This window comes from Schistocerca piceifrons, chromosome 8, assembly GCF_021461385.2.
Source record: "Schistocerca piceifrons isolate TAMUIC-IGC-003096 chromosome 8, iqSchPice1.1, whole genome shotgun sequence".
In the NCBI taxonomy this organism is placed as follows: Eukaryota; Metazoa; Arthropoda; class Insecta; order Orthoptera; family Acrididae; genus Schistocerca; species Schistocerca piceifrons.
The window spans coordinates 4770778-4790098 of NC_060145.1; the positions used below are offsets into that span (position 1 = coordinate 4770778).

Sequence of the window (19321 nt, forward strand, 5' to 3'; positions counted from 1 at the left end):
ATACTCTTCTTGTCTAAACTAGTTATCGTCCATGTTTCACTTCCATACATGGCTACACTCCATACAAATACTTTCAGAAATGACTTCCTGACACTTAAATCTATACTCGATGTTAACAAATTTCTCTTCTTCAGAAACGCTTTCCTTGCCATTGCCAGTCTACATTTTATATCCTCTCTATCATCAGTTATTTTGTCCCTCAAATAGCAAAACTCCTTTACTACTTTAAGTGTCTCATTTCCTAATCTAATTCCCTCAGCATCACCCGATTTAATTCGACTACATTCCATTATCCTTGTTTTGCTTTTGTTGATGTTCATCTTATATCCTCCTTTCAAGACACTGTCCATTCCGTTCAACTGCTCTTCCAAGTCCTTTGCTGTCTCTGACAGAATTAAAATGTCATCGGCAAACCTTAAAGTTTTTATTTCTTCTCCATTGATTTTAATACCTACTCCAAACTTTTCTTTTGTTTCCTTTAATGCTTGCTCAATATACAGATTGAATAACATCGGGGAGAGGCTACAACCCTGTCTCACTCCCTTCCCAACCACTGCTTCCCTTTCATGTCCCTCGACTCTTATAACTGCCATCTGGTTTCTGTACAAATTGTAAATAGCCTTTCGCTCCCTGTATTTTACCCCTGCCACCTTCAGAATTTGAAAGAGAGTATTCCAGTTAACATTGTCAAAAGCTTTCTCTAAGTCTACAAATGCTAGAAATGTAGGTTTGCCTTTTCTTAATCTTTCTTCTAAGATAAGTCATAAGGTTAGTATTGCCTCACGTGTTCCAACATTTCTAGGGAATCCAAACTGATCTTCCCCAAGGTCCGCTTCTATCAGTTTTTCCATTCGTCTGTAAAGAATTCGCGTTAGTATTTTGCAGCCATGACTTATTAAACTGATAGTTCGGTAATTTTCACATCTGTCAACACCTGCTTTCTTTGGGATTGGAATTATTATATTCTTCTTGAAGTCTGAGGGTATTTCGCCTGTCTCATACATCTTGCTCACCAGATGGTAGAGTTTTGTCATGACTGGCTCTCCCAAGGCCATCAGTAGTTCTAATGGAATGTTGTCTACTCCTGGGGCCTTGTTTTGACTCAGGTCTTTCAGTGCTCTGCCAAACTCATCACGCAGTATCTTATCTCCCATTTCATCTTCATCTACTTCCTATTCCATTTCCATAACATTGTCCTCAAGAACATCGCCCCTGTATAGACCCTCTGTATACCCCTTCCACCTTTCTGCTTTCCCTTCTTTGCTTAGAACTGGGTTTCCATCTGAGCTCTTGATATTCATGCAAGTGGTTCTCTTTTCTCCAAAGGTCTCTTTAATTTTCCTGTAGGCAGTATCTATCTCACCCCTCATGAGATAAGCCTCTACATCCTTACATTTGTCCTCTAGCCATCCTTGCTTAGCCATTTTGCACTTCCTGTCAGTCTCATTTTTGAGACGTTTGTATTCCTTTTTGCCTGCTTCACTTACTGCATTTTTGTATTTTCTCCTTTCATCAGTTAAATTCAGTGTCTCTTCTGTTACCCAAGGGTTTCCAGTAGTGCTCGTCTTTTTACCTACTTGATCCTCTGCTGCCTTCACTATTTCATTCCTCAACGCTACCCATTCTTCTTGTAATGTGTTTCTTTCCCCCATTCCTGTCAATTGTTCCCTTATGCTCTCCCTGAAACTCTGTGCAACCTCTGGTTCTTTCAGTTTATCCAGGTCCCCTCTCCTTAAATTCCCACCTTTTTGCAGTTTCTTCAGTTTTAATCTACAATTCATAACCAATAGATTGTGGTCAGAGTCCACATCTGTCCCTGGAAATGCCTTACAATTTAAAATCTGGTTCCTAAATGTCTGTCTTACCATTATATAATCTATCTTAAACCTTTTAGTATCTCCAGGGTTCTTCCATTTATACAACCTTCTTTCATGATTCTGTTATGATCCTCTTATTGCTGGGACCATGTATTTTTAAATTTACTCATTTTGATTGCTCCTAATGTGACCCACTCACTGTATCCTAATTTTATTAGTACCTGAAACTTGAATGTACCCTAACATTTCTCTTGACTTACTGGGAAATGATGCATATGCATTCTGATTACCTTTGCAACTTTCCAAGGCCAATTACAAAACTCATTAGAACAATTGTGTCACAAACTGGATTGAGATGCTCAATATCTTTAATTGTTGATTATTCTCTTTTGACTATGTGCTTAGTCTTCTAGATATGAGTGTGCCTGTACTGAAATTGGTATCAGTGACCACAAGGCAGTTGTAGCAAAAAGGATGATTAAAATACAAATGTCACTTAAAACTAATTGGAAGATTTACATGTTTAGTAAAGTGCTTAAAGAGGCAATCATATCATATCTCAAAGAGGAACACAAAACATTTGTCTCTGGGTAGAAGCATGCTGAAGAACTATGGCTCAAGTCTAAAAGATAAGTTGACCAAGCACTGGACAGATATGTACCTAATGGAAAAGTTCATAATGGGAGGGACTGTTCATGATATATAGACATTGCAAAATACTTCTAGAAATCAGTGACTGCTGCATAATAGGTGTAAAGCAGAACATAGGACTACAGTTAGAGAGATGCCATATTAAATGTCTTCAGCTGTCAAGAAGGCAATGCAAGCTGCCTTCAATAACTACTGTAGCAGAATCTTATCACAAGATCTTTCACAAAACCCAAAGAAATTCTTGTCATACATACGAGCTGTCATAGTCATCAAAGTTAGTGTCTAGGCACTCGTGGATGACAAAGGAAAATGGCACTGAAAATAAACCAAATCACTAAAATGAAGTGAGGCTCCTGGGCCTGATGAAGTCCCAGTCAGATTCTAAACAGAATTTGCAGCTGAGTTAGGTCCTGTTTTAACCATAATATACCATATATCCCTTGAACAAAAATCTGTACCCAATGAATGAATGAAAGCACAGGTCACAACCATATACAGGAAGGGTAGTAGAAGTGATACACAAAACTACTACCATATATCTTTGACATCCATCTGTTGTAGAGTCCTAGAACATATCCTGAGCTCAGACACAACATACATCTTGAACAGAAATGACCTCCTCAATGCCAGCCAGCATAGACCCAAAAATCATCAATCATGAGAAACCCAATGTGTACTTTTCTCAAATGACATCCTGAAAACAATGGATCAAGGCAATCAGGAGATTCCGCACTTGTTGACTTCCAAAAATTGTTTGCCTCTGTACCACATTAGTGATTAGTAACCAGAGCACCATTATATGCTGCATGAAACAAAATTTATGAACAGACTGAGGATTTCTTAAGAGAAGATTCAGCCTGTTATCTTGGATGGAGAGTTATCAACTGAACAGACGTAACATGTAATCTACCCCTCCCAATTTATATCATTATTTTATACATGAACCTAGAAATAAATTTAATAAATAGTGTCAGATTGCATAATTGATAGCATATTTTGTAATTTCAAATGTTTCTAAAAGAAAAAGTAATTTTAACTGTACATAAAGAGCCAGTACATATCAATTGTAACAATGAAATAAAGTAATTTCTTTTTATGGTTTACAGCCTGAAATATGCCACATTGTGTACAAAACCATATGAAATTCTTTTAGAAAAACAACTGAGATAACGAAACTTCCTGGCAGATTAAAACTGTGTGTCCGGCCGAGACTCGAGTTCGAGTCTCGGCCGGACACACAGTTTTAATCTGCCAGGAAGTTTCATATCAGCGCACACTCCGCTGCAGAGTGAAAATCTCATTCTGGAAACTGAGATAACGTTTAGTGCCCTCAGATATATCTGTATATAACACAGTGCTCTATAATGAAGTACCATCTCAGAAAAGTTGCACAATTTTCACTCAGAGGGAAGAGATTTCAAAGTGATGAATAGATCAGTAACTTGTTTTAAGTGCATAAATGTAAAATTATGCACTTCGTGAATCACAGAAAGGTAAATTCCTATGACTATATCAACAGTCTTCACAACTGGAATCATTTGACTCATACAATTCCTGGGTATAACAATTTGTAAGGATATGAAATGGAATGATCACAGGCAGGTGCAGCCTTTGGTTCATTAGTGGACAGTTAGTTTTAGGTTCCATGGATCATTTGCATGATTAATCATAATGTCATTGAACAAGTCAGTTTACATTAATATTACACATTCATATATAAATATAGCTACATGCTGACCGTTTACAATTTTTTTAAAACAATTCAGATGTGAATTAGTAAGTTCTAGCACCACCTTTTACAAACATAGAACTACTTCTATGGATCAGAAGGAGTTGGCAAGGAGAAAGTTTTTCAATTTATTTTCAGATTTAACTTTGTTGTCAGATGTTTTGTATCACTGAGTAAGTGGTAAAAAGTTTTGGTGGCACCCTTTTGCACCCCTTAAGACAACCTTAATGTGGAGTAATTAATGTAATTTCTTTCTTCCATTATTGTAATAATGTACATCAGCATTCCTTTTGAACTGTAGTGGGGGTTATTTACAACAAACTTTGTGAGGATACAAAAGCAGTAGTCAAAGTGCCGGACTCTTGCAAGAGACATCTTCTAGGTTACTGTGTAAAGACCTTGCTGTCATGCACCCATGCTAACTGCATCTTCATCATAATCATCATCATCATCATCATCATCACCATCATCATCACCATCACCACCACCATCATCATATAACATTATTCTGGGTGAGCACAATATATTAGTCACAGAATATATTTGAACAATCAAAATCTTCTTTCTTGAACATGAGTTACAACAGAATATTATTACATACCACATTACTGAATGAAAATATGAAGAATATGTTAACTTACTGATTTGTCTCTCCCCCACATTTGCAATGATTTGAAGTGCAGATGTGGCTGAACTGAGTTGTTTTAGGAGTTTAAAATGAGGAAATAATTCTCATCAATAGAGACACCAAAAATTTTTGAAATTTCCACCACACTCATTATTTCCTGACAATGTGTTACATTTATTATTGATCTAAGTGTGCAGAACTGAATCTGTTGTCTCTTTTGAAATACTTTCAAGAACTTTTTTTGTGATTTCTTTGGTTGCTATAAGTATGTTTGGACTGATTCAAAGACAAGTTACATCTGCACAAAAGAACTAATCCTGGAGTTGTTGCATATAAAACCAACAGTTGGTCACATATACAGGGTGAGTCAAAAACGACTTTACAACTTTTGAATGATATAGAAATTTATTGAGATAACTTACAGAATCGGCAGATGTGACATGAGTGCCAGTGTAGTGCACTGTTAAAATGGCTACTTTCACTGGTGCAGAGTACACTCACAGTGTGTTTTAGTTTCATGAAATGAACATCAGTGAAGATGACCAAGGTGGAGTGGTTTACTACCAACAAGATGGTGCGCCATCTCATTTCCTCATGGAAGTTCGAGGTTTTCTCGATAATTCCTACCCAGGTTGATGGATTGGCTGGGAAAGACCAATTGCATTGCCACCTCATTTCCCAGATTTGACACCACTGGATTTCTTTCTCTGGGATTTCATTAAAGGCTTTTTGGATGTTGCTCCCCTACCAAATAGTTTCATCAACCTGAAAAATTGAGTCTATGCTGCCTTTGCACAAGCTATGCCTGATTTTCTGCACTGAGTGTGGGAAGAAACTGATTGCCGATGTGATGTTTGCAGCATCACAAATGGTAGCCACATCTAACCAAAATGACACTTGACACTTTTATGTGAAACTTGAGAGGTTGTTTGCTACAAAATAACACATCTACCAATTCTGTAAGTTATCTTAATAAATTTCTATATCATTCTAGAGTTGTAAAGCTCTTTTTAACTCACTCTGTGGACTAGAAAACGATAGTGGATACAAGATTGAAGCTTGTGGAACACCATAAATGATTTCTCAAGAAGGGTCTCTCCTGACTACATTGGTACAATTATTAAGAAAAACTTTCTGCATTCTTTTTGTTAGATATGATATTATGCATTGGTTGGCTATACAGTGACCTTCATAAAACCTCAGTTTGTCTAGGAGGATATTTTCAATTTCTGATTGTTTGTTAGTACACTTGTCATTCAGTTTTATGGCACTAAAGTCTTCCTGTGCTCTTGGTTGCCCTGTTTCCCTTTCAATAATATTCCAAATTGCTTTAATTTTATTATCAGAGTTACTGATCTCAGACATGATACACATGCTTCTGGACTTTTTAATAACTTTTCTTAGTACCGCACAGTAGTTTTTATAATATTGAACAATTTTGGGGTCAGCACTCCCTCTTGCTGTTAGATACAGTTCTCTTTTACGGTTGCAAGATATTCTTATTCCTTTAGTTAGCCAAGGTTTTTTATATGTTTTCTTGGAATTATGTTTATTTTCTTGGGAAAACAATTTTCAAATACCCTTAAAAATGTATCGTGAAATAAGTTATATTTCAACTTTGCGCCGGGTTCCTTATACACTTCATCCCGGTCTAGCTGCTGTAGGCTTTCCCTAAAGTTTGCAATATTTGTATTGTTAATTGAACGCACTGCTTTAAAATTCTGATTTGATATACTGCATGGAGCTATGTCATGTACTGTAACTAGCTGTGCACCATGATCTGAAAGACCATTCTCAACAGGATAAGCATTTATGTCCTTAAACTTATCTTGGTCTATAAAAAAGTTATCTATCAATGTCCTGCTGTTCTTTGTTATCTGAGTAGGAAAATCAATGACAGAGCTCAAATTGAAAGAACTGAGTAATACTATAAGGTCATTCTTCCTATTACACTTTTTCAGGGAATCAACATTGAAATCCCCACAAATGATAATTTGCTTCCCCGTGTCTGACAGATAGCACAACAAAGCATCCAAGTTTTCTAGAAATAGCTGGAAATTCCCTGAGGGGGACCTATACACTGTTACAATTATGAAAGTGTCATCATTTAGTTTTAGTTCAGTGGCACATGCTTCCACATGTTGCTCTACACAATTTTTTTTAGTTTCTAAATTTTTTACACTGTGGAAGCTTTTGACATATATGGCAACTCCTCCTCTCATCATATTATCTCTACTTACATGTGCAGCTAGTTTGTACCCATTGATGCTAACCTTTTGCATATCAATGACAATGTGATGCTCAGACAGGTGTAGTACATCTATTACATTCTCAGTTTCTATATCTTCTAAACAAAGCAGAAGCTCATCAATTTTATTCTTCAATCCCCCAATATTTTGATGAAATATACTAACATTATTTTTCACTTTACTTTTGTGAGTATCTTGAACTTTTTTAATGTCTTTAGTACTTGCCTGGCTGAGTTTCCCACTGGACACTGATCTTACACTAAAAAAGAGTTTCCACCATTAGATGTAGTTCCTCCCCCCTTTAAATATCCTGCTATCAGCCCAGCCAATTTACCCTTCCCTTTCTTGTTGAGGTGTAGGCCATGTCTAGTATAGTCCCACCTACAGAGTGAATCAACAGGAACCACACCAATGTGTGACCCTGCACCAGATCCAAGTAGCCGTTCCAACTCCAAATTAACTCTCCTGACAGAAGAGCTCAAATGAGGTCGGTAGTGGCGCTCCAGAACCGACACAAACCCAACACTGGTATGACTCGATGTTGATTCAATCTTTGCCAGGTCACACTCTATGCTGTACCCCGAATCTCTGTCAATACTGTTGCCCGGCCCACTGAGGCAACAGGTAAACCTATTTTTTACATTAATATCAAAGCTGTCAGAAGAATTTCTTGGCCTGTTCCTTATGCCTGTTGCCACTTCCCACCCCTGTTTACCCTTCTCCCTTAACCATGGTATCTTCCTTAGTAAAGCCTCTACATAGTGAACCTAAATCCTCAGTAACCTGCCCCAGTCCGGCACTAGGTTTGAAAAAACTTGTGACCTGGTATTCTGACCCTAATTCATCCTGCAGAAGTTGGCCCACACCCCTAGCATGCGAACTACCTAGCAACAAGACCGTCTTTCTCTTTGCAGACTTCCCTACATTCTTATTCAATTTGCTGCTGAAAGCTTGTTGAGCCCTGTCTACATCTACTTCTGTGAGAGGCTCATCAGTTTCTGACTGAGGCAACAGGTAAACCTATTTTTTACATTAATAACAAAGCTGTCAGAAGAATTTCTTGGCCTGTTCCTTATGCCTGTTGCCACTTCCCACCCCTGTTTACCCTTCTCCCCCCTTAACCTGCCCAGTTCTCGCCTAGCCTCATCTAACTCAGCCTGAAGGGCAGCAATTTTCCCCTCCTGTTCCACAATCTTTCTATCTCTACTGCATAGCCTACAGAACCACTGATGAGTCTCGCTCATTTTCCCAATTCCCATGCCACTACAATTGCCCCAATGAAAAAAGTTACTACATCCATCACACCAGACCCCGGAGCTAACGATTCTACGGCACGTCAGGCACTCATGGTACAACTCGATCTTAGTGACAGAAACGTCTGAGTTCAGCTACGTATGCTATTAGGGTTATTGCAAATTTTAGTGATAAGAATCTCAGTAAATTAGCTTACTATGCCTACTTTCATTCACTGCTTTCATATGGCATCATATTGTGGGGTAATTCATGGTTGAGTAGAAAAGTATTCATTGCTCAAAAACGTGTTATCAGAATAATTGCTGGTGCCCACCCACGGTCATCCTGCAGACATCTATTTAAGGATCTAGGGATCCTCACAGTAACCTCAAAGTATATATATTCACTTATGAAATTTGTTGTTAATAATCCAACCCAGTTCAAAAGTAATAGCAGTGTGCATAGCTATAACACCAGGAGAAAGGATGATCTTCACTATGCAGGGTTAAATCTGACTTTGTCACAGAAAGGGGTAAATTATGCTGCCACAAAAGTCTTTGGTCACCTACCAAACAGCATCAAAAGCCTGACAGATAGCCAACCAACATTTAAAAATAAATTAAAAGCATTTCTAGATGACAACTCCTTCTACTCATTGGCTGAATTTTTAGATATAAATTAAGGGAAAAAAGACAACAACAACTTAAACATTAGTGTCATGCAATATTTTGTGTAATGTAATATCTTGTACAGGTATATTTTATTAACCTGACACATTCCACATCATTACGAAGTGTCGTATTCATGATCTATGGAACAAGTAGTAATCTAATCTAATCTAATCTAATCTAGCCAAATGCCTAAGATGCATCATAGAAAATGTCAACCAGAGTTATTTTGTTATTTAATGCTTCTAAAATTTGGAGAGTGCATGTGTAAATGGTATTTTCAGTTGAGAAACTCTTCTGAAATCTAAACTGCAATAAACTAAGGATATTACTTTTGCTCATGTAGAATACTATTCTGGAGTACAGAACCTTCTCAGAGATTTTGGAAAATGGTGTCAAGTAAAATGGGATGGTAGTTATTGACTGCAGTTAACCTACAAGGAGATTGCCTACAGATCACCTGTGCACCCATCTTAGAATATCTCTTAGAAGTGTGGCACCCATATCAAATAACTAACATGGTCAAGGGAGAAAATCACAGGAATGTTGAAAAAGCTGAATTAACTGACATTTGAATAAAGACACCAGTTATCCTATGGAAGCCTACTTACAAAGTTTCAAGAACCAGTATTAAGTGAAGAGTCTAGATATTTTTCTTCACCCCTTTTCATATTGCCCTTGTAAGGAGCATGAAGACAAAATTAGACTATGTACAACACACATAGAGGCATTTAAGGAGTTATTCTTCCAGCATTCCATACACTACTGGAAAGTAAAGAAACCCTAACACGTGGTACAATGCAAACTGCTATCTGCCATATATTTCTGCAGATGTGGCAAGATGCTTTTTGTTTCAAAAAGATCTATTCTTCCTCTTGAAAGACAATCATCATCTATGGATGACAGTGTTGTCTAAAGAATAATTGAGAACCCAATCAATAAACAGTGTCTTTCACATGGTTTAGTGGTTTCAGAAACTGCCACAAAATATTTTGTAAACAGTAAAGTCATTCCCATCATTCTCTGTTTTTCCATCAGTAGTTGCAGAAATACTCTTACAAATTTCTCATGAGACGTCATGAAGCTGACCTACTCTAAGAAAGAGACAAAATAGAAAAATCTACTTTTTGCCAAACATCATTAACCTATTTTTGAAACTGTTGATGAAATTCAAGTCATTTATAACAAAATTATCTACTTATAGATTAAAGGGCAGAAAATTCCTGATAGTTGCATCACATGCAGTTTCCCCATAATGCTGCATGACAAGTAGTACTGTACTGTAAACAGGTCTTTGTTGAAGAGATGCAGGTAGCTATTTCATTTGAAAAATATTACTGTAATCAAGTAAATATTAAGCTATCAGCAGAAGATAAACAGCACATATTTAATATAATGAGGTGTCAGAAGCTTTTCAACAAGTTCTTTTAATTTACTACATTTAGCAAAGGACTAATAATATCCTTATTTACAGTTATAGATTATTGTTAATACAGTGCACAGCTTAAATTTTTGCAGGTTGCCTGTTTTTTGTTAATCTGTATATGTACTTGATCCAAACCTCTCAACGTTCTCCATCATCTGACTGTTGAGTTCCAGTGTCCAGACATAGCAGCCATAGCAGCTTGTGTGAATATGTGTGAATGTGTGTATGGAGAAGGACTTTGTCCAAAAGCTTAACATTCTAGCAGTATTTTTTCAATATGCCTCTCTGCAACTCAGTGTCTCCTCTAGGTGATTGGTAGCACTCTATCCTTTCCACATTGTCGTACCTGTTTGACAGGCATATTGAGGACAGTAGAGTGCGCAGTGATGACGGTATACGAGATATATGGGCACTGTTACCTATGAGCTGATGCCCGTGTCCACGCTTGTAGCAGTGGTGGAGCAGCTCCCCCATCTGGTAACGGCCCAGTACCACTGGGGCCACGTCCCCCACCAATGGCAAGGGACAGTTCATCAAGGGGACGCCGAGTTGTCGCCAGAACAGTGGACGCCACACCAGTGACAGCACTGCCAGTATCACCGTCAGCAGTGCTGACAACCATATTCCCAGCACGGGCAGCATGCTGGAGCAGGTTGTTTGTGCCTGCGTCTGCTCAGCTGTGTGATGAGCCCGGGTCCTCTGGAGTCTGCGTATGTCACACAGAAAACATTTCTGTGTAATTACCTTTTCTTTTAATTAACTGTAGACAGTAAATATACGTGATAGCAGTTCATAAATTTCTATCAAGAAGATCTGTGTGTTTGTGAGCAAGTATACCCTGTTTTCTAAATTTTGGCTAAAAAGTGGTGTGGGAAAATGTGGCAATGTTTATTCACAATCAACAGAAAGTTTGTCTTGTGGCAGTGGATGAAACATGGATCCATCATCACACTTCTGGAGTTTTAAAAAGTTAGTGAGAGTTCACCAGTGATGACAAAGACTATTTTGTTAGGCTCCCTTGGTATAAGCTAATTACTTGGACACAGGCAGAACAGAACTGTAGGCAGAATATAATTGGTCTTAATTGTATTTTGTTAACTGTTGATTGAAAAATAATCACAACTGGCATTAAATTAAGTTTTCAAGAACAAGCACAAGACTCCAATCCATGCAGCAGCAGTCACAAACGTAAAGACACATCAGATGATTAGAATTGTTTCAACTTCTTCTTCTTATTCAGACCTCCTGTGTAACTTGAAATTTTGATTTGCCTGGGAGAGATTTTCATTAAAAGAAGTGTACCCTTCTCTTTTAGGATGCACAAAATGAGAATGCTGCTGGATCAAATCTGGTTTCTTCAAAGCAATCCATTTAATATTACGCATTTTTTACAAGTGTTGTCCATCTATCATTATTTTATTTTTGTTCATTTCCATTGCAGGCACTGTCTGTGAAATATGCTAAAAACCAATAACAGTTCATGCTTATCTTTACTTACATTGTTAATTATCAGTGCAGCTTACTTTTTCCAAGAAGTGTAGCTGCAGTTACGCACAAAATCATCTACATCTACATCTATGTCTATATCCATATTCTGCACATCACTGTGAAGTGCATGGCAGTGGTACTTCCAAGTGTATATATTATTACAGCTTTCTCCCAATCACTAAACATGTGGAACATGGAAAGAATGACTGTTCAAATACCTTTATGCATGCTGTAATTGGCCTAATTTTGTCTCCTTGATTCCTATGGAAGTAGTATGTAAGGAGTCATAATATATTCCTAGTTTCACCACTTAAATTTGGTTCTTGTAACATTCTAAATAGCCTTTCAAGGGATAATTTACATCTATCTTCAACTCCCCCCCCCCCCCTCCCCCACCCCACCCCCTGCATCTCTGTGACACTATTCTATGAATCAAACACACAAACCTGTGACCATTCTCGCTGCCCCTATTTGTGCACATTCAATATCCCCAGTTGGTCTGATCTGGTATAGGTCCCACACATTTGAGCAATATTCTTAAATGAATCACACAAGTGTTTCATAAAAATTTTTTTTGTAGACTAATTGCATTTCTCTAGTATCCTACCAATGAACAGAAGTCTGCTACTCAGTTAATGCAGTTTAAAACAAAACAAGCAAAATTAAATGATATTCAGGCCAGTCATAGAAACCACGATTTGCAGGAAGCCGTCTGTATGACATTCCTAGGAATGCAACTGGATAAAAATCTATCATGCAGCTCACATATACAATACTTGCAAATAAATTAAATAGCGTAGCATTTGAAATGAGGATATTGTACAATGCTACCAGTATAAGCATAAGAAAAGTAATATATCACAGTTACTTTGAGTCAATAATATAATATAGAGATTGTATTTTGAGCTAACTCAAATCATGTGTGTCAAATACGAAAACTTCAGAAAACTATCATTAGAAACCCAATGCACAATGTAGAGTGATAGCCCTAATTTATTTGTAGTAAATCATTTTCAACATGATTACAACACCAGAAATCAAAATAATTTTATGCTGCCCACCCACCATTTAAAACTTTATGCTCAAACTCCACATTATATGGGTATAATTAATTGAAAGGAAGAGAACAGCTCAGCATAAATTTAGAAGCACTTAAAAAAATGTATGAGAAACTAGTTCTGAATTGTTACTATTTAGTAGAAGAATTCATGAATGACAACCTGCAAATTTGAGAAGGAGAGAGCAATAACTTAGAACTGTTAATTTTTAAAAGTTTGTTACTTTTGAAGAAAAATTACTAATTTCTCAATTAATTAATTATCAGTACAGTATATTATATTACTGATATTATAAGGAAATTGTAGATCCGTTTTTGTGTTTTGATGAGTCTCCTGTACACTAAGTCAATGAGTCAATGACTTGATATTGTATGTTACAAGACAATAAACTTCTATTCTATTCTATTTGCCTACAACTGAACCTATGTGATTGCTCCATTCCATATCCCTACAAGCTGTTACACACAGGCATTTGTACTACTTGACTGATTCCAACTGTAACACACTGAGCTTATACTCATAACATACTATGTTTTTGGTTTTGTGAAGTACAAAATCAAAGTGCATGAGGCAGATCCCAGTTAAAAGTTTATAAAGTGTCAACTACATGATGCTAGAAAAGTGTCCAAGTTCATAGCTGCAAAGACAAAAATGAAAAAAACTAAGTTCTTATACAGTAGACACTGAAAAGTTTGAGTTTGAGTCACTCACCTATATCAGTGATTTTTCTGAACTTGACAAAGTTTCACTCATGATGTTGAGAGAGCATCTGAATGCTCTTGGCCTTCACTACACATCTCCCTTGTGGTAGGGAACTGCTAAACTGCTGCCTGTCACTTCTGGTAACTGACCTTTATGCGAAAACCAGTTTGCACACAGTGACCAGTCAATTGGCTCTTCCATCATAGCAGTGATGAGTTTGCAGGTGTTTCATTTGGTCTAGACAGACTTAAAAACACTTTTTTTTCTGAACTGTTCACCCACATTGGTCATTCAAAAGAAACATGCAACATCTGTATGGTGAATGTCGAGCTGTTTAACTGTGTGGCCAGATTGTATCAACCTGTGATAGAGACTGTGGTTATTGATTTATCATTTTCAGACAACACTACAATTGCTTCTGGATTTGAAAATATCAGTAACCAGGCCATTTCCTGAGTGCCAGGGTAGGACTAATTCACAAATTATACTGCATGCCAGGCATTACTCCTCCTGACATCTGCTGAGAAGTAGCTGCAAATTCCAAATGTAAGAAAGTTGGAAGAAATGATTTACACCCACTGGATGCACATATTTCACCAACACCTAGGTTTAAAATCTAGGAAGAGCTTTCTACAGTCAACATCTGTACTACAGAAATCAGCCAAGGAAACCAGAGAGAAACAGTGGTCAGCCAAAAACGTCATCTTAAGCTCTCCTTCAGTGACAGTTGAAAAGGAGTCAGATGAGTAGAGGGCATTGAGGAGAGGGACAGAGGAAGTGACTGGTTTAATCCTGTCCTGAGGATCAAAGCAAGGCTGGTGACCCATATTTAGCTTGATAACATATGTGTAGAAGGGCATAAAAATTATCCAGGCCCACCATCAAATGTTGCAGGGAGGTCTACAGAGCAATAGGTCTTGTGATTTGTCTCATGCACCAAATGGCATGAAGAGTTCATGGACTCTAGCCACAGTTGCAATCAGGACTTCATCAGAGACTACAGAATATTTGAGACAAGGGACAGGATGGAATACTTCAGTCAGCAGTGCACCCTGAGATATTTAGGAGGTGCCACTGTCTCAGCTCTATGGCACAAATTTAAGTTAAGATGTTACTGCCTACCTTGTTACTGAATCTTCAAAGTCAATGGTTCAGGTTTTCTCCTCGACTCAGGATGAAGGGGCCACAATCAATTCTGAGTGCAATGCTACAGATTGTAGGATTCACTGAAATCCTGTGATTAAGACTGATCCTCTTAACATTTGTTGACATTTGGTGGAATTCCCCAAGTACTACCTCAGAGTCCAGACATCATAAGTCATTTGTTCCAACATGCACCACAAGCTATAGCTGGTAGCAGTTCATTGCCTCAGTGCCTGCTGGAACAGCTTCTTCAGCATTAGAATGAAGACCTGAAACATTTACACTGAGTGCCTGAGGTGATCCTTCTTGTCTGCCACTTCTTTTGTCAAACTTTTTGTTTCAAAGAAGACTGCTAACAATCATCACAACCCAGCCCCCCCCCCACTCATACACACACACACACACACACACACACACACACACACACACACACACACACACACTGTTTTGCAGTTGGCTCACCCTGACATGGGCCACTGAAGGCTTCCCAGATATTGAGATGTATTATACTGATGCCAATTCATTTCTTGTGAAAATCATAAAATGTCCCAAAAACACTGCCTGAGGAGCTTAATACCCATCCACATCTATACTCTGCAAACCACTGTGAACTGCATGACAAAGGGTACATCCCATTGTACTTGTTATTAGGGTGTCTTCCTATTTCATTCACATGTGGAATGCGGGAAGAATGTCTCTGTGTGTGCTGTAATTGTTCTAATCTTATCCTCACAAGTTCTGTGTTAACATTACACAGGAGTTTGTAATATATTCCTAGAATCATCACTTAAAGCCAGTTCTGGAAGCTTTGTTAATAGACTTCCTCGGGATAGTTTACGTCTATCTTCAAGAGTCCGCCAGAGCAGTTTCTTTAGTACCTCTATGACACTCTCTCATGGGTCAAACAAATCTCTGACCATTCATGTGGTCATTCTCTGTAAACATTCAATATGCCCTGTTAGTCCTATGTGGTACAGGTCCCACACACTTGAGTAATATTCTGGAACTGGTGGGACGAGTGAGTTGTGAGCAATCTCCTTAGTAGACTGATTGCACTTCCCCAGTATTATATCAATAAACCAAAGTCTACCATCTGCTTTACCCATGGCTAAGCCTATGTAATCATTCCCTTTCATTTCCCTACAAAGTGTTACACCCAGGTATTTGCACGATTAGGCAGATTCCAGCAGTAACTTATTGATATTATAGTCATAGGATACTACAGTTTTCTGTTTTGTGAAGTGCACAATTTTACATTTTTCAACATTTGCCATTCTTTGCACCACTTTGAAATGTTATCAAGATCTGATTGAATACTTATGCAGCTACCCTCACTATAGACAACTGCATCCTCTGCGAAAAGTCTGAGGTTACTATTAATATTGTCCACAATGTGAACAGTAAGGGTCCCAACACACTTCCTTGGGGCACATCTGAAGTTACTTCTACATCTGATAATGACTTTCCATCCAAGATAACATGTTGCATCCTTCCTACCAAAAAGTCCTCAGTCCATTCACAAATTTCACTTAATACACCATATGATCATACTTTGGCAATAGGCATAGGTGTGGTGTGGTGTGGTACTGAGTCAAATGCTTTTCAGAAATCAAGAAATACTGCATTTACCTGACTGCCTTGATTCAAGACTTTCAGTATGCCATGTGGGAAAAGTGCAAGTTGGGTTTTACATGACTGATGTTTTCAGAATCGATGCAGGTTGTAACGGAGGAGGTCATTCTGTTCAGTTACTTTGTTATGTTTAAGCTAAGAATATGTTCTAAGGTTCTACAACAAATTGATGTTACGTATATTGGATGGTTGTTTTGTGGATCGTTTCCACTATCCTTCTTGTAGATGAGTGAGATCTGTGCTTTTTCTGAGAACTGGGTACAGTTTTTTGTTTGAGGCATCTACAATAGACTACAGTTAGAAGAGGAGCTAACTCAGCTGCAAATTCAGTTTAGAATCTGACAGGGATTTCAATGTGCCATGGAGCTTTGTTCAGTTTTAACCATTTCGCTGATTTCTTGACATCACTGTTACTAATACATATTTCACTCATTTTCTCAGTGGTATGAGGATTAAACTTAAGCAATTCTGCTGGGTTTTCCTTTGTAAAGGAACATTTGAAAATGGAGTTAAGTTTTCAGCTTTTGCTTTGCTAACCTCAATTTCAGTTCCTTTCTCATTCACTAGGCCTTGACACTAATTTTGATGCCATGAACAGCCTTTATGTATGACCAGAATTTCTTTGGGTTTTGCTACAGTTGTCATTGGAGGCATCACACATTGCTCTCTTGACAGTCAAATGCATTTAATTCAGCATCTCTCTGTCTATGAGGCTGCAGTTGCACTGTGGGAAAGTCCCTTCGTATGTGGTGTGTCAGTCTCGGGGTATAGTTCTGGACTTGCTGTATACGTGAATAGATTGCATTCCCCTACACTAAGGTGGCATACTTCAGGACCATCAGAGGAGTGTCTTGTACAGGATGATGTCAAGGTTTATGGTAACCACTTTAATTCTTTATTGCACAGTGAAGGTTGGTCTGCCATCTGTTAAACACAAAGTCTCAAAACAAAACTCAACATTTTTCTATAAAAAATGGTAGACCGTTTTGATGTAGCCTTCATCCTACAAATGGTAAACATCAGAAATAATGCAAGAGGCTATGGCTGGATTACTAAAGGAATTAGAACTTCTTGCCACAAAAAAGAGAACTGCACCAAATCTACAAGGAAAATAGGGTCACAGCAGATATGCATACTTGCTACAAAACATACACAAAAAAGTCACAAAACAGGCAAAATGAATGCACACTGGTAGGTATATAAAAATTCTATGAATGAAGTAAAAGCTATGTGAGACATCATGAAAAAGGGAACAGCACAACTAAGAAAACAAATAGCAGATCGATGTGCTGGGCACAGAAACACCTAACAGAGAACAGTATTCACACTGGACTCTTCACAGTGATGTGGATGTGAACTTTGAATTACACAAAACAATTCTGTTTGCCGATGACACATCAGTATTAGTAAAAGAAGCAAAAAACTGAAGATATCCAACATGAAATAAACTCTGTTACAAATAAGTTATAATAAACATAGCTTAACTATCAAAACTACACTTTGCTTATCCAGATATCACAATCAACCAACAACCCATTGTGTATAAAGAGGTAGCAAAAGTTTTTGGCATTTGCATTGAACATTACCTAAAATGGGACAAACATATTGAACACATTAATGACAAGATGAGTACAGGCAGTTGTCTTTTAAGTGCTCTAAACAGCTGCATAAATGCACAAGCGCTAATGTGTGCTTATTATGCATATTTTAATGCACATTTAAAATGTGGATTCATGCTCTTGGGAAATTCTCCATTAGCTCTGGGGACCTTCAGAATCTAAAAAAAAGAGCCATTGGGATTATTACAGTGAGCAGAGCTATACAGTCATATAAACTAATATTTAAAACACTGAAAATGCCACCATCAGTGGTGAAGCTCTTCAGATGCTTTTAATGCTTAACCTACCCAAAAATTTGAAGAAAACTTACAATAATTAGAATTAGAATGTAACAATGCCTTCAAAACAGTTTAATAGGAGCATCGTAACAAGGCTTGCACCAGCTTGAAAACTGTGTTGTTTTGTTCACTGTTCAGTCCTGATTTTACTAGTGTCATTTGTGAGTGCATGTGATTAACTGATTACATTATGGCTTACACAGATGGAATACTTGGGTCTCTATTTTTCACATTAGGTGACAAACCATTTTAAGGCTGGACTTAAGAAATAAAGAGAGCTTATAAACATAAGCGATTCACACCACACTTAGAAATTAAAATAGTTGAAGGAAAAAAAAAAAAACACACAAAATTTCAGTTTTCTTCATCTACGTCTACATCACTGTTCTACAGTTCACACTTAAGTGCCTGGCAGAGGGTTCTTCGAACTGCCTTCAGACTCTTTCTCTGCTGTTCCACTCCCTAACAGACCTAACAGTGTGTGGAAAAAATGAAATTTTAAATCTTTCTGTACAACCTCTGATTTCTCTTATTTTATTATTATGATTATTTCTCCCTTTGTAGGTTGGTGACAATAAAATATTTTCACATTCAGAGGAGAAAGTTTGAGACTGAAATTTCGTGAAAATATCTTGCCACAATGAAAAATGCCTTTTTTAAAATTATTGTCATCCCAACTCTCTTATCGTATCTGTGATGGTCTCTCTCCTATTTCACAATAATACAAAATGAGCTGCACTTCTTTGGACTTTCTAGTATCCTCCATTGGTCTCCTTGGTATAAAAAGTATACGTAGCCAACAGGTTGCTCTGTAACAAATCAATTGCATTGTTACACTTGTATTTCATTTGGTGGGTCTGGGATTGAAAAAGAATGGAGGTTTCCTTCTTTTGGAGTATGTGTGACAAAAAAGTTTGACAGAAAAGCTGAGAAACACCAGAAATCAAAATGTTACCTTCAGAATCAAGACAGTTTTCAGTTGATGGGTCATGAATGAGCC

At 37.6% G+C, this 19321-nt stretch overlaps 1 protein-coding gene across 3 annotated transcripts in view; it reads right to left on the reverse strand.

Annotated features, from left to right (window-relative positions):
* LOC124711815 (cytochrome P450 6j1-like) overlaps window positions 1-19321 on the reverse strand; it is a 111863-nt gene that overhangs the window by 68619 nt on the left and 23923 nt on the right. For 2 of the 3 annotated variants that reach the window (XM_047242041.1, XM_047242039.1), the window contains exon 2: window positions 10821-11107. In XM_047242041.1, coding sequence (XP_047097997.1) covers window positions 10821-11023 — 203 coding nt within the window. In that variant the 5' untranslated portion in view covers window positions 11024-11107. Of the gene's footprint in view, window positions 1-10820; window positions 11108-13658; window positions 13918-19321 lie in introns of those variants that run through there. The other variant, XM_047242040.1, reaches the window with a different exon arrangement.